General features: G+C 40.6%; 1 protein-coding gene across 1 annotated transcript in view; it reads right to left on the bottom strand.

Moving 5' to 3' along the window:
- T265_11757 (hypothetical protein) overlaps positions 1-14360 on the bottom strand; it is a gene marked incomplete at both ends in the record, with an annotated part of 33969 nt that overhangs the window by 4462 nt on the left and 15147 nt on the right. Inside the window, 5 exons of the mRNA XM_009178504.1 lie at positions 4865-4897; positions 6918-6950; positions 7850-7882; positions 13284-13316; positions 14322-14354. Of these exons, the coding sequence (XP_009176768.1) occupies positions 4865-4897; positions 6918-6950; positions 7850-7882; positions 13284-13316; positions 14322-14354 (165 nt within the window). The remainder of the gene's footprint in view (positions 1-4864; positions 4898-6917; positions 6951-7849; positions 7883-13283; positions 13317-14321; positions 14355-14360) is intronic.

Below are 14360 nucleotides of genomic sequence, written 5' to 3'. Positions count from 1 at the left end.
TGTGCACTGCTGATGATTCCCAATAAGGATGAAACAGCTGCACAGTGCTTCTCGGCTTTTCCGCATAGATTGTCTTCACTTACAGGACGAAATCCACAAAGAAGTTCTGATACCCTACCAGGCAAAAAATGTATGGCGGCACTGATAATAAACTGAGCAACATAGACATGTACGCCAAGTAAATTAACCGAGAAAAATGGAACTACATCTCAGACATTCACCTTAACATAAGCTAAATTTACGCTGCAAACCTCCGTTTGTTAGTGCTCCATTTGGTACCCCAAGTTGACGTGTTTTCCACTATAGTTTTAAGTGGTTACAACAGGAAAATGTTGCAGAAAATATCAGTCTTTCTGCTGAGCTACTCTGATTAACATTGTTGATAGCCTACTACTGATGTCTCATTACCGTACTAAACCGCTTATTATTACCTAGTTTACCTTGGCCTGAAACGCAACCAAGAAGCTGGAAGGGCAACAGGCGTCGAGAAACAAAAGCCAAAGCGCATAAAACTCCCACGAGGACTGTTCAGTCAAGGATCTTTAAATAACATGCCATACATCGGCACTGCAAACAAGACGCAAAACATTAATTCGAAGACATAATTCTATGTAATTTGTTCAAAGCAATAAAAGCATGAGCAAATAGTTTAATTACTCTCGCGGGTGAGTTGATGCATCTGGATAGCCTGAGAGCCCTGCACCTAAAACATTCGTATTTCCACGCGCCTGATGAGAACTAACTAGAGCAACTATTTGCAAACAGTGCCATTTGATACCCGATTGTACTAAATTCATTGTTATTGCGAATAATCTATTCAGTTCACACTACCGATTACGAATGTCACTCACTAGGTGAATTTTAATTTGCAGCATGAGTCCTCAGTTGGCGGTCAGGTATTTGCTTGTCCCTGTTAGGTTCTGCAGGTGGTCCGTATTAGATCCTACCAGCGCTTCCGCACCATACTGGCTGATTTTGTCCACACTGAACCTGGTAAATGGAAGATACATCTACCAGGAAGAGTAAACCTGCTTGGCTATCGAAGTGGTTCCCTATGGGAATGTTCTACCCACATACGTCCCAACAACGGAAAGAAGACAAATATCCCCAAATTACGGGATAAAAGCAACCTATCATGTACAAGAGTTGTGCTAATAACAGAGGGCAAGATAAGGAACAGTAATATGACACACGGATTTGCAAAACGAGAGTCTAAAATGACGTCATACCTTTCAATTCCGATAGTTTTTCTTGTATCGCCTCTGAAGATGTTAGATAAATGTTCTTTAAGCGCATATACAAATAACATGGTCTCCAAACTTAGTGGACGCACCCAATAAACCAAAACGAACAAGCAACAAAAATGCAAGCGTACAATATAAATGGTTTTTGATCACGTATGTTTTGACTAACAGTAATTTTATGCTTACCGTCACTCTGTGAACATCTATCATACTATCGATTTCGCATAATGAGGAGCCCTGTTCTACACTCGGAATCAAAAGAATTACTGAAGCTCTTTCATAATTTACCCTGAATGAACGTTGCTTTATGTTTTCACGTCGGGTGTGGACTACCCGATTAAACATCTCCAAATATTTCCGGCGTAACAAAACATTTAACTGGCACTGACAGGAGTCCATTAATAGGACAGAGCAAAAATCACTATTCTTTAGTTATCTTTAAAAAATCCATAAGGTACGCGATTTCCTACGCGGTTTCTTACGTGAGATCTCAGTAAAGTGAATATCGCCTTGGAATTTTCTACTCGATATGCGGGAAGAAAGTACTTCTGATTTTCGGTATGCCTGCATGCATACGTTTAGAGTCTGTGCGACGACAACCCGAATTGGGCCATCGCAAGCCATTAACTTAAAACCCTGCGGAGTAACACTCAACACCGAAAAATGTAAAATACCCATAGTTGGGTATTGAGTACATTCGTCACTTCCCTTCTACCTGAGTTACAAGGACGTGTTCCAAAACGCTCCTCGAAAAGCTATAACTAACTATTAATCGAACCCTTTTCAACCATGCGTTTAATTATGTGGACATTCCTGGTATGTCAGTCACCGGAAGGTGCGGGTTAGGAACCAGAAGAAAGTATCTTGGTTCAGGGAAGTTATGTTTACCGAGTAAACCAGACGATTACACCAGTGACCACAAGACCGATTCTACAAAAGTTCCTACTTTGACATTTGGCGCGGGTTCGTATGATCTTGACTGCAACAGGTTGATTGGAGCCTTTGAAATAGGCTGAATTCCAGAGGTGTTTGGTTGACCGGTGTCAGCCGCCGTAATATTACTTTGAAGTGCAAATGGTGGCACACGGACAATGGAAGCGTGCAGCGAATTTTTATCCAAAATTTAATCCAGTTTGACTGAATAAAAGTCCTTAAATGGTTGGACCGATATTCTGATTCCGAGGCGGTGGGATGCCTGAACGTAAATGGTTGTTCCGCTGGATGGATCAATAGTACATTCCTCATTAACCGCTGTACTATTTATGGCTAGCTCAAGAGAGCCTTGCGCAACTCCAATCGAAATTTAGGCGAGGATTAAAGACGTTGATGGGAATGAAAAATGTTTAAGGAAAGCCAAGCGTTTGCAAGGCAGTCTTCAATACACTTCTATTGTCTGAGTCGAAAACCTAAGTCCACTAACAGCCTATAGAGCGATCAGTTTGGCTGACAACATTTTTCTGTGATTTGTCAGAAAAACACTTTTTGACGACCCTCCGGCTAACTAAAATCGTATTGCTACAGAAAACCAGTAGCTATAGAAATGTGCAGCGTACGAGCCTTACTAATGCAGGCAAGACGTAGGGGTTGATTCTGTATTAGGTGTCTGTCATCATGCGTCTTTTACCAACGTCTTATTCCATTAAGTAGAGGCCCGATCGATGAATCAATGAAACCTTCTAAAACAGCCCTTAGCACTCAGCTTGTGTATTGCAGATTTAGACGTTCTTTCTCACAACTGGAACGCCCCTCTGTGTGGGCCACAGTGTTTTTCTGGTTCGCCATTTTGCAGTTAGCTGATGATTGTCCGGAGTTGTTTAGTATATGTTGAAGCATTAGGTTATATAGTCGAATCGACGTCTTCCGCAGGAGGAGCTGAGTTTAGACGTTAAGTCTACAAACTCCTGCCAACAAATCGGACTCGGGGGATTTGTCTGGATTTTTCCTCTTTTGTTAGCTAAGTATACTGCACTTTAACTCATGGATGTTTTTTCCTGGCAAAGAAATCTAGCAGTAATGATCCGCGTAGATTTGGATTTCTTCATACAGTTTACTACATCATCCATCCCAGATCTCACGGTTGTCATGACGGCGTTAGTACTTAATCCTATAGGTTGCTTTTGAGTATTTGTATTCGTCGAATCTAGCCCCACTTGAAGGATGTCGGATTCTGCTATTGAACATTCATAAAAATTTTCATCAAAAAATTCCTTTATTCCTGATCAAGTTCATTTTAGCTATTCAGCTGCATAGAGATTTTTCTGCCTAAGCTCGGCGGCTTCTGTGTTTACATGGAACAAAACGCCGTGTTTTAATTTTCGGTTCCGTATTTTTCTCCCATTTAAAAATGAGCGAAGGTTAACCAGATTTTCTGAGTGAAATCCCCGTGGTGCAAAGGTGTGGTCTATTGGATGTCCTCCGTGATCAAGAAGGTGATGTCCGCCCAACACTGGAGGAAGATAAAAATCATCATAAAGCTGCACACATTCAGTGAGCTCTCACTGTCGTTCTCCACTCATCCAAGTACTAACAGACTTGGCATTTTTTTGGAAGTCTTCATACGTGACTACCCGATAATTAGTACCGAGCGAAAAGAAAGTGAAGCTCCTTAGATGGGCACTCCTGAACAAGTTCTACAACCACGCGTAGAACTTGTACTTCCCCTTACCTGAGTGCACAATATAGGCATTATATAATAGCGAGAGGAGCTGAATAGCCACCGTTACAGTTTTGACGTATTTTAGCTGACCCATAAATCAAGCAACTGATGACTGTAAATCTAATAGGGGTTCGTATTGAGTTTATTGTTGTTTGATTCCAGAAAAAAAGGAAAAGTTTTCTTTTTAAGACATTTTTAGATACTTTAGCATCTTTGACATTTGATGGTTGGGCTGCTTTGAGATGTTGACAACCATAATCCAAACGTTGTAGGCATTATTGAAACGTGCACTAAACGGGGAGTCATTTTCTTTCTTTCTGGGCGTATGTTTTACATACACATACAGAGCACATTCTATATCGTTTCTGACTGTCAGCAATATAATGCTAAAAGACTAGTATACCTTCTACACCAAATCACCTTTTATGGACGGTTTTCCCTTTGTTTTTCTCATGGGGTCATGGCAACAACACACCTTGGAACTGATGTTTATTCTTCTGTTTTGTTTCAGGATTTTATTGGAGTTACAAGGTGGGTGAAACTCCTCGACAGCCAACGAATTGTTTCGTCCTTTTTGGGGCTCATCATCAGGTAGCAGCAATCCTTAATTTTTGTCAAACATGTTTTATTTAAACCCAAATCGTACGAAATCTGCTTGCCCATTAACTGAACTTTACTAGGGCAACCATCTGGGATTCAGCCGTTCATCAATGGACGCCACAAAGTCAATCAATCAAACCTGATAGTTTTTCCATACGACGCGAATACGGAAAATTCCATTTTTGAGATTTTGCCAGGTGTGTGATACAGGGTGGGTCTACATGCTCGCTTGGGTGTCCTTTAAGTGCTCCTGGTTATATGTAGCTTACCATATTGACGTAATTAGTCGGAAAAATCAGAGGCTCTTCTCTATAATGCGTGGATTCATGAAAAGTGGAAGGATATTTGCGTGAATTATTCGTACCTGCCAATTTCGTTAGTGCTTCTTCTATGTCATCTGCAAATATAGGGTAAAACATCTTAGTAAATACTTGTGAATAATGAAGGAAATTCCAAAAACAACCTCTGCATTGCTTTAACCGAGGAATCTATATGACACATGATAAAGCACTGCCATTAAATTGATCATTTATGGGTTTAAAATACTGCTCCAGGTTTTCTGAACACTTACAGGGGTATCAAGAAAAATGTTAACAATAAACCGCACCTTGCAATGTGGTTAAAGCTTTTTTCAGCTCATCTGCGTATGGTGGATGAAAGTTGAAGTATTGCACGATTAATGAATGTCACTTTTGCAACCAAAAAAGATATTATTCAAACGCACAAACGACCCGTAGGGATGCCGAAAACTCTTTTGCCGCTCACGACTACAACCTAGCGGGTAGGAGATCTCCGGTTTTTTATTTGTTTGCTGGAAACATCTTGTATGAATGTCAATAGCACTTATGTGTGAAGCCTGAACGATGGTTGCAATATGCCAACATGACACAGATGAATATCTCAAGAGTCGATGCACCTGCTAACATACTTCCGCACACACTCTCAATAAAGGGACGGTTAGCGTTTTACATTTTTATATACATCATAGTCCACACAGCCCACATTTAGGACAAATATGACAGCGCATCCTCAGTCTAAACACGGATCAGGATCACCATGTCTGCGTTCTCCAACTAAGAGCGTTATCCTATGTATTTTTAAAAACAACTTTATACGGTTTAAGTCTTAGCATCCGGCATTGTTATCATTCGAAATTTCGTGACCCAGTGAAAAAGTTGAGGACCATGCTATACATAAAAATATTGCTTTCGATTCTCACCACTAACTTAATCATGTCTACTTCTAGGTGCTTCACCCGAGCAGAGTAGGTTGATTACGCTTTACTAATTCACTTATACGATCATGTTAAACTCAAATTCATATTGAGTTTCTATTTGCTGGTATAGAGCAGGTTAATACGACTATTTTGATAAAGATTTCCAGATTATCAGTGAACAAGCATACCTACCAGGGTTCCATTTAATAGAGAAGTTTGTAACTGGTGAGCTGAATCCTCTCCGCTGTACATCCCTTCTATCCGCTTTTTAGAATTTTAGTGCACTGCGTCAAACTAGTTGAATAATCCGTTGAGACTGTTTAACCCAGGTGGTTTTAGCAACAATGGAGGAGGGATTTTATGACTGTTAGCTCTACCGTCAATAAGGGAACTCTCAGTGGTAATGGCTAAGATATGAGATTGCAAAAAACAGTATTCAGTGATATTCAGATAGAAACTTACTTATCAGTTCCTCTGGGGTCTGCGGGCCATCTGTGGGTGTCAAAAGGCAGTCATTTTTATAGCCAGCAAACTTGGGTGCTAGAGAAAATGTTTGCAAAATTTCACAAACTCCTCTGAATCACTGGGTCGGATTATTACGCCAACTTAATCAGCCATACCTACGGAGCTGTTCACTGGCCACGTTGACCACGGATCTGGTTTCAGTTTATATTGTCTTAGGTCGGGTGGATCATGCTACCAACAAAAGAATACTGAAAAGTATCTTATACTTTTTAACCCGATAATTAGCCACAGACCTTCAGAGAAGTTGGCGTCAGTATTCTTGAAAACCACAGTACAATAAAGTAAAAATGAAACCAACGCCAAATGCAATTCAGGCCAGTACAATCTGACAACGATTTTATAGACAGAATTATGAGCGCGAAATTCATTATCACTTAATGAATTTTGTGTACATGCTCCAAGTGCCGTTTCAGAAATCACTTCCATTTCGCTGCACATGTAACATAACACGGCATTTTATTCACAATGGACATATTTCATTCTTGAGTACACCGTTAAATATTCGTATGTATACATCTAATCCTTTCGGCACGATTTATGTGCGCACATTGCCACATCCAGTGGGCGAAATTTCTTGCCTCCTTATGCCACATATCGGCCTGGCCCGTTATTGTAAATCCAGTGTTAAGGAAAACCACTCAAAAACACTTCATATAACAGTGAAAATAAAACACACCTTTCAATTTTTCTATTATTTGCCTCAGTGACACTGTACACGTGTGATAAAAATAAGAAATACAGGATGTATATTGCTAGTATCCTGTGAAAAGGGAACACTGCAACAGCGAAAGATTCACAGAAAGGTGAAATGAGTACATTTCATTTTGCTACTATCTAAACTTGGTTGTGGTTATACTTTATTATGTGTGGTAGCGGGAAGGACAAAAATATCGGGAGTAGATGCATATATAATAAACTGTGAATCACGACGCCTCCTGTTTATTGGTAATTCATTAGACTGGCGAACTGTCCTAACTAATTTCTGAGTTTGCTTCAGTGTCTTAGTGTCGGAAAACGACTCGTCAACAAGGAACACAACGACTTTATTGGAAACAAGCAAGCGGGAATGTTTTAAGGGGCATTGCAGTATTTGAGGGGCACTGTTTACGTTGATCAATGATGTCTAATCAGCGTTTGGTGAATGCCCACCATCATCGACCCTGCTTCTATGAAATATCTGAAAACTCATCGTCGTTGCTGAATTGAATGACTGCTCAAGCGTTCTGTAGGGCGCTATCTTTTCTGGCATGGAAGCTTGATGGCTTTCCTACTAAGCTTTTGGCGGAATTTGGGTGTCTGATTAGGTTTCTGGTATTGTAAGTCTATTTTCAGGAACCTGACCTCCCTAACATAAACATAAACTAGTCAGATGAACTTGTTCAAACCTTAACATTTTTTCAGGAGCATGTCTTTCCACTATGTTACAAGGTAACATAACAACCCACTGGTGAAATTTAACATGTGAAAGAAAATCTGATTCAATGAAAAGAACTTTGGCAATCCGATATTCAAGTGTTGACTATAACAGTTGAATACAAAACCAAGGAACTTCATTGCTTTATCTAAATTCTTGAAATGAAGAACCATCTATCCAGATGTAACACGTACCTTCAAATTGTGTTACACCAAATTCTACAATAACTGCAGAAATTAAACGAAATGAGCGGAAACCCATACAAGTGGAGTTAAATTTGTAGAAGAATAATGGTTAGATGTGGAGAGGATGCAAGTAACGAGTGTACGTTTACAGCTTTCACAGGCTCACCTTACTAGATCACGCCAGTGACCATGGCCTGGTTTATACACTTATCGTAGACAGCATTTACACTGGCCTACCGTCACTCTGAATCTATTTTCATCTCATCAGGCACCGATCATAACTGTGCAACTATTTACGAATATATTTTGTTCTTCCGTTCCGTTCACGAAGATTGGCAGGAATAGGTTCCACAAGTTTTCAGCGAGACTAGGTTTGTCCACACGTAACATATTATGGATAATCTTAATATATGTAGTTTAACAGGAAGAAATAATGGTTACCCCGACCTTCCAAACTAGCGGAAGTTTCGCTACGAGCTATGACATATCTATATAAGCGTTTGGCCCATGAGAACACGTTCACATTTACGAAGTCTAAGTGGTTCCCGGGGTACACCTCTTAATCTGGACTGAATTTGCAATAGAAAATTAACTTTGCTTCTATAATGAATTTAATTTTCAGCCTTTTATTTGCCGGGAAAGGGGTGGTTCTTTGTGTTTCAGTGTAAAATCTAGACATGTATACGGATTTTAATGCACCGGAGGCTGAATTCATGACGGACTTCCTAGGTACGCTGTACTGTGTATATTGACGCATTCTTATAATGACGCTTAAACACGTCGAAATATTTATATGTTAAAACTTCCATACCAAACTTAGTAGCATTGTTGATTCTCAATAAGACGTATTTTTCATCGTCTACCTGTCAAGCAAGCTACGGCGATGTATCATAACAATGGGAATGTTGAAGGAACTGCGAAGCAAACTTAAGATAATCAGTAGGTTATTTGAGCAAAAATTGCTAATGGTACATCTGAATGTACGGTGAATTCTGAAAAGTGTGCGCTACTTCGCCTTTTGGAGTACGCGTGGATGGAGTACTCGTGATTGATTAACAAATTTTCTATGGCTGAAAAATATATCCGCGTTAATCTAATGTCTGCACAATTACTCTTATTGGTTTTTGATTACATGGCTGTCGACCTGTTCGCCAAGCTTGGCATTTGGCTTGCAACCGGTTCGTCACCATACGAGGAGACATTGTCAGTGAGCAGTTGGGCGGGTACTTCACCGTTGCCTGCGGGCGTTTGTATAGCATATGTAGACTCCCTGTTATATACTGACGTAATTGACTACCTAAGGGAAGCTTTTCGTGAATCTCTTTGTCAGTTTGTGATCTTTGTTGCGTTGTGGCCTGCGTTTTTCTGAGGTGATTGGCTATCTCAATGTCTTCTATCATCAGTAGTTTGATCCTTGGCTTTGATTAGCATTGCGCTGTCTGGCCCTCGCAAGCTTGCTTGTCTTTTTCGCACCACCCTATTTTTTCCATTGAAACTGTTGTTGTCTCTGCGTCCGCGGCTTCTGCAATCAAATTAATGTGTTTGAATGCGGCTTTCCTGCTTCTTTTATAAGTCCGTTGTCTACTGCTTTTGCAGCTTAGAATTCTGCTGTTCTGGCGTTCTCGTACTCTCAGTGATTGGTAAATGGGAAATTTTTATGTTTGTTGGTAGCTTCTTTAGCGGACTACCAAACTTCCATGATTTATGTTCTTACTTCGTTCTCACTTGAGCCAGTATGTGAACACCGGTCTAGTCAAACTCGTGTCCTTCCTGATCCTTGTGCATGGAGATGAAAGGAAATGAATCGTGTCTTTCAGTAGCGACTTCGTGTTTATATAAATTCTGGTGAAGCGCTGTCTTCCCGTTTGTCCCACATAACGTTTATCGCGGTCCTTGCCTTGGATCCTGTATATGAGGTTGTTCTTCGTCATTGTTCTTAACGGAGTATTCTGAAAAATGTTTGCAGGTTTGTAAGCAACTGTTGTATCGGGCTGTTGTTAAAGTCTTGCTGGCATTTCAGCGGCGTTCTTGAGGTATGGAGTGTGACTCGTTTGCATCCGTTTTGTGCTTTTGCATTTATCGTATTCGCCTGCTTTAGTAATCTTAAAATGAAATTCTTTGTGCATCCATTCCTCTGCAACAATTTCTATAGGCGAGTTTCAACCTTGAATTATTTTGCGCTGCAACGTGTCCCGATCCGTTTGAAAAGTGTCCAAACGCAGCTTTGTTTGTGACAATTTGGATGGTTGGTATGATGACTCGGGATTAAGTTCGTATGGGTTGTTTTCGTGTAGACCCAAAGTGTCTAACGCAGCTTTGTTTGTGACAATTTGGATGGTTGGTATGATGACTCGGGATTAAGTTCGTATGGGTTGTTTTCGTGTAGACCCCAGTTTATAGCTATCCGCTTAACCATCTAGTGACAACGACGTCCAGAAATGCGGGTTTTGTGGTTTCCTTCCATTATGAATTTGGTGTCATCGAAAGCGTTGTTAAGAAGTTGGCTTACTCGCCACAGTTCGCTCCATTGGATGATTACAAAAGTGTGATGCACGTAGCAGAACCATATGTTGAGATATCTTTCGTAGTTTTCTGCAATGTTCTCGGCTGAGCTCGAAATGTATAACCGGATATGAGTCGAGTAATCGGCAGATGTTCCTTTCCAGCGATCCACTTGGCATGTCGCCGTTTTCCAATAATTCGGCTACAGTTGACTTGGCAAACTCGAGATCTACAGACATGAATAGAGAGCTGTCATCAAAAGGGACTATTATGCTTTCCTAATCAATGTCTTCTTTCTTCGGTTTCTCCAGAGATGTCCCGCAGTTTTCATCAGGTGTTGAGACCCTTTTCTATAGTTCTTTTAAAAGATTGTAGGTCACTATTCCAGGGAGTAGTACAATCAATCAGAGGGGTCTTGTTCCTTTCGGAAGTCCATAGAAGCAGGAATTAGCCGAATCATGAGCCCTCATTCTCCAAAATTCCTCTTTTGTGATCTTGTGGAAATCTTGGAGTTGCGTTAAGTTCTTATTGATTTTTTTGCTGGTTGCTTACTTTGGTCACGTTCCAAGCCGCTGTGTGGTTGTGTCGTTAAGTAGTTCCTTGGCTTTATTGATGTAGTCCGGTCTGTCAATGATCACCGTTAGGCGTCTTTTTCTGCCTGTAGAATCGCGACGTTTTAATCCTCCTTCAATTTGTTCATTGCTTGTTTTTATTCGTCGAGAAACATGTTTATTGGCTTGTTATGTGTGATGGCTAGGACAGCGGTTTGAGGAAGTTCCTACTGAGCGTTTTTAACCAGTCCGATCGATTTCATCGCCGCTTTACAAGTTAAAAATAAGCCTTTTGGTGAGGTTTTCTTCGGCTTCTATCAATTGCCTTTTAAATAGATTTCTTATCCAGATTTCGTTGTGATTTATTCTGTACTCCCGGTTTCCAATCGTTTATGAGAATTTGCCACCTGGATAGTCTTTCTTTTATCTAGCAGTGGGTCTAACTATTCGTCCCATCGCCATGACAATTTGCTCCATGAAACCTGGTTCTTCCATCCCTAAGCAGGTCCCTCTATGTTCATTAGCTATTCTGTCGTATTTTATGATGTGGTGGTGGGGATCTGTACTCATGACAATCCATCGGCCATTCTGTTTAGCTGTTGTCAGGCTTGTGAATAATTTATTGGCGGTCGACACGTTACGCCATGTGGATGGACGCGTTCCCGCAGGTATTCATGAATAAAGAAGAATTGTTGTCGTATGGAAGCTTGTGTGCAGGCAGAAGTCTCCAATTAACGAGCTGTTTTGCGCCTGGGACGTACGAATTTGTTGGTGATGTTTTGAAATACTGGCAGCTTGGGTGAGTTTCCTGGTCGTTGATGAGGTGGCGGTCGACCTGTGTGCTGAGCTTGGCAGCTGACTGGCACCATACGGGAAAGATCATGAAAGGTACCCACCCAACTGCGCACTATTTGTACAAAGCTGAATGTCGTGATCAACAACAATAATCTGCATGTTCAATATATTTTCAACGGAATCACAGAACTAAAATCCTTAATGTAAAATTATCCGTACCTTCCGTCTCCTCTATGGCTTGCAGGAGGTAACCTGAAAACATTTGAAGAAAAAAATACATGTATATATACAGCCAAACCCCCATCCATTTGTTGACATGTTTTCTTAGACGCAATAAAAATTGCCTCATATATTTCGTTGCTTTCTAGAGTACCGTCAGATAAGACAAAAATGCATGAGTTCCAGATATATTCTAATAGTAGGTTTCACCCTAAGACATTCATTGAAAATCTGCGAACATTTCAATGCAGTTTGTAACTTTGTGTGTTTCCGATTAATAAGAGGATGAGGCCAGTGTGAGTTGCTGTAAGAAAATCCACGTTTTCTCTATTCACGCGTAGGCTGATTCACTGAACTTCATGCACTTAAAAACGAATTACCGACAAAGGTCAACTTTGTTGCATTATCGTGTCATGTATTTTTGGGTGTTAGTAAAGCTACCTAAGGAAATCGTTCCGCGCTACTTGGATCTGGTCCACGTGAACTTCAAATATAGTGATGTGTTGTGTTTATAGATATGCAGGTCCAAACTTCAGAAGATTCGCCAAAATAACCTCTGTCCTGTTGCGATGTTGACATGTAGTCTTTGCCTCCTTCGGAAACTATATGAGGGACCTTGTTTTGTTGATAGAATGATGTTTTACTTCACTTGCATCTTCAACGTTTGACATAGCAGCAGCTTTTTAGCTTGAATTCAGATTTCTTATCCAGATTTCGTTGTGATTTATTCTGTACTCCCGGTTTCCAATCGTTTATGAGAATTTGCCACCTGGATAGTCTTTCTTTTATCTAGCAGTGGGTCTAACTATTCGTCCCATCGCCATGACAATTTGCTCCATGAAACCTGGTTCTTCCATCCCTAAGCAGGTCCCTCTATGTTCATTAGCTATTCTGTCGTATTTTATGATGTGGTGGTGGGGATCTGTACTCATGACAATCCATCGGCCATTCTGTTTAGCTGTTGTCAGGCTTGTGAATAATTTATTGGCGGTCGACACGTTACGCCATGTGGATGGACGCGTTCCCGCAGGTATTCATGAATAAAGAAGAATTGTTGTCGTATGGAAGCTTGTGTGCAGGCAGAAGTCTCCAATTAACGAGCTGTTTTGCGCCTGGGACGTACGAATTTGTTGGTGATGTTTTGAAATACTGGCAGCTTGGGTGAGTTTCCTGGTCGTTGATGAGGTGGCGGTCGACCTGTGTGCTGAGCTTGGCAGCTGACTGGCACCATACGGGAAAGATCATGAAAGGTACCCACCCAACTGCGCACTATTTGTACAAAGCTGAATGTCGTGATCAACAACAATAATCTGCATGTTCAATATATTTTCAACGGAATCACAGAACTAAAATCCTTAATGTAAAATTATCCGTACCTTCCGTCTCCTCTATGGCTTGCAGGAGGTAACCTGAAAACATTTGAAGAAAAAAATACATGTATATATACAGCCAAACCCCCATCCATTTGTTGACATGTTTTCTTAGACGCAATAAAAATTGCCTCATATATTTCGTTGCTTTCTAGAGTACCGTCAGATAAGACAAAAATGCATGAGTTCCAGATATATTCTAATAGTAGGTTTCACCCTAAGACATTCATTGAAAATCTGCGAACATTTCAATGCAGTTTGTAACTTTGGGTGTTTCCGATTAATAAGAGGATGAGGCCAGTGTGAGTTGCTGTAAGAAAATCCACGTTTTCTCTATTCACGCGTAGGCTGATTCACTGAACTTCATGCACTTAAAAACGAATTACCGACAAAGGTCAACTTTGTTGCATTATCGTGTCATGTATTTTTGGGTGTTAGTAAAGCTACCTAAGGAAATCGTTCCGCGCTACTTGGATCTGGTCCACGTGAACTTCAAATATAGTGATGTGTTGTGTTTATAGATATGCAGGTCCAAACTTCAGAAGATTCGCCAAAATAACCTCTGTCCTGTTGCGATGTTGACATGTAGTCTTTGCCTCCTTCGGAAACTATATGAGGGACCTTGTTTTGTTGATAGAATGATGTTTTACTTCACTTGCATCTTCAACGTTTGACATAGCAGCAGCTTTTTAGCTTGAATTCAAGTTTTGATGTGCCTGTTATCACTAGCCTAACTATGCTGGCGAACAAGTGAGAAGTTGCCAAACCTCCTTCCTACTGAGAGACAATTTATCGCAGATTTCGCTTGACATTGGACCATAAAATCTTGACTTATGGTCACGCGTGAGATACTGTGCCTCAGGTTGACGAAAATATTTACATTTAGTAATTATTTTCTTGAGGCCATTTTGATGATTGAAAAAAATATGTAGGTGCTTGTACATGCAACTGGCTGTGGGGGGGAGGAACGATGAACGACACAAGACAACAGTTTCTGTTTGTCACATCAAGTAACATAATATGCATTGTGCAGTTGAATCTTACCGATTGCTGCCCCTACAGCTTTCAGCAACAAACCTGTAA

Source organism: Opisthorchis viverrini, assembly GCF_000715545.1.
Source record: "Opisthorchis viverrini unplaced genomic scaffold opera_v5_578, whole genome shotgun sequence".
Lineage (NCBI taxonomy): Eukaryota > Metazoa > Platyhelminthes > Trematoda > Opisthorchiida > Opisthorchiidae > Opisthorchis > Opisthorchis viverrini.
Note: the sequence above shows the minus strand (reverse complement) of the source record. Positions and strands in the feature narration are given on the sequence as shown.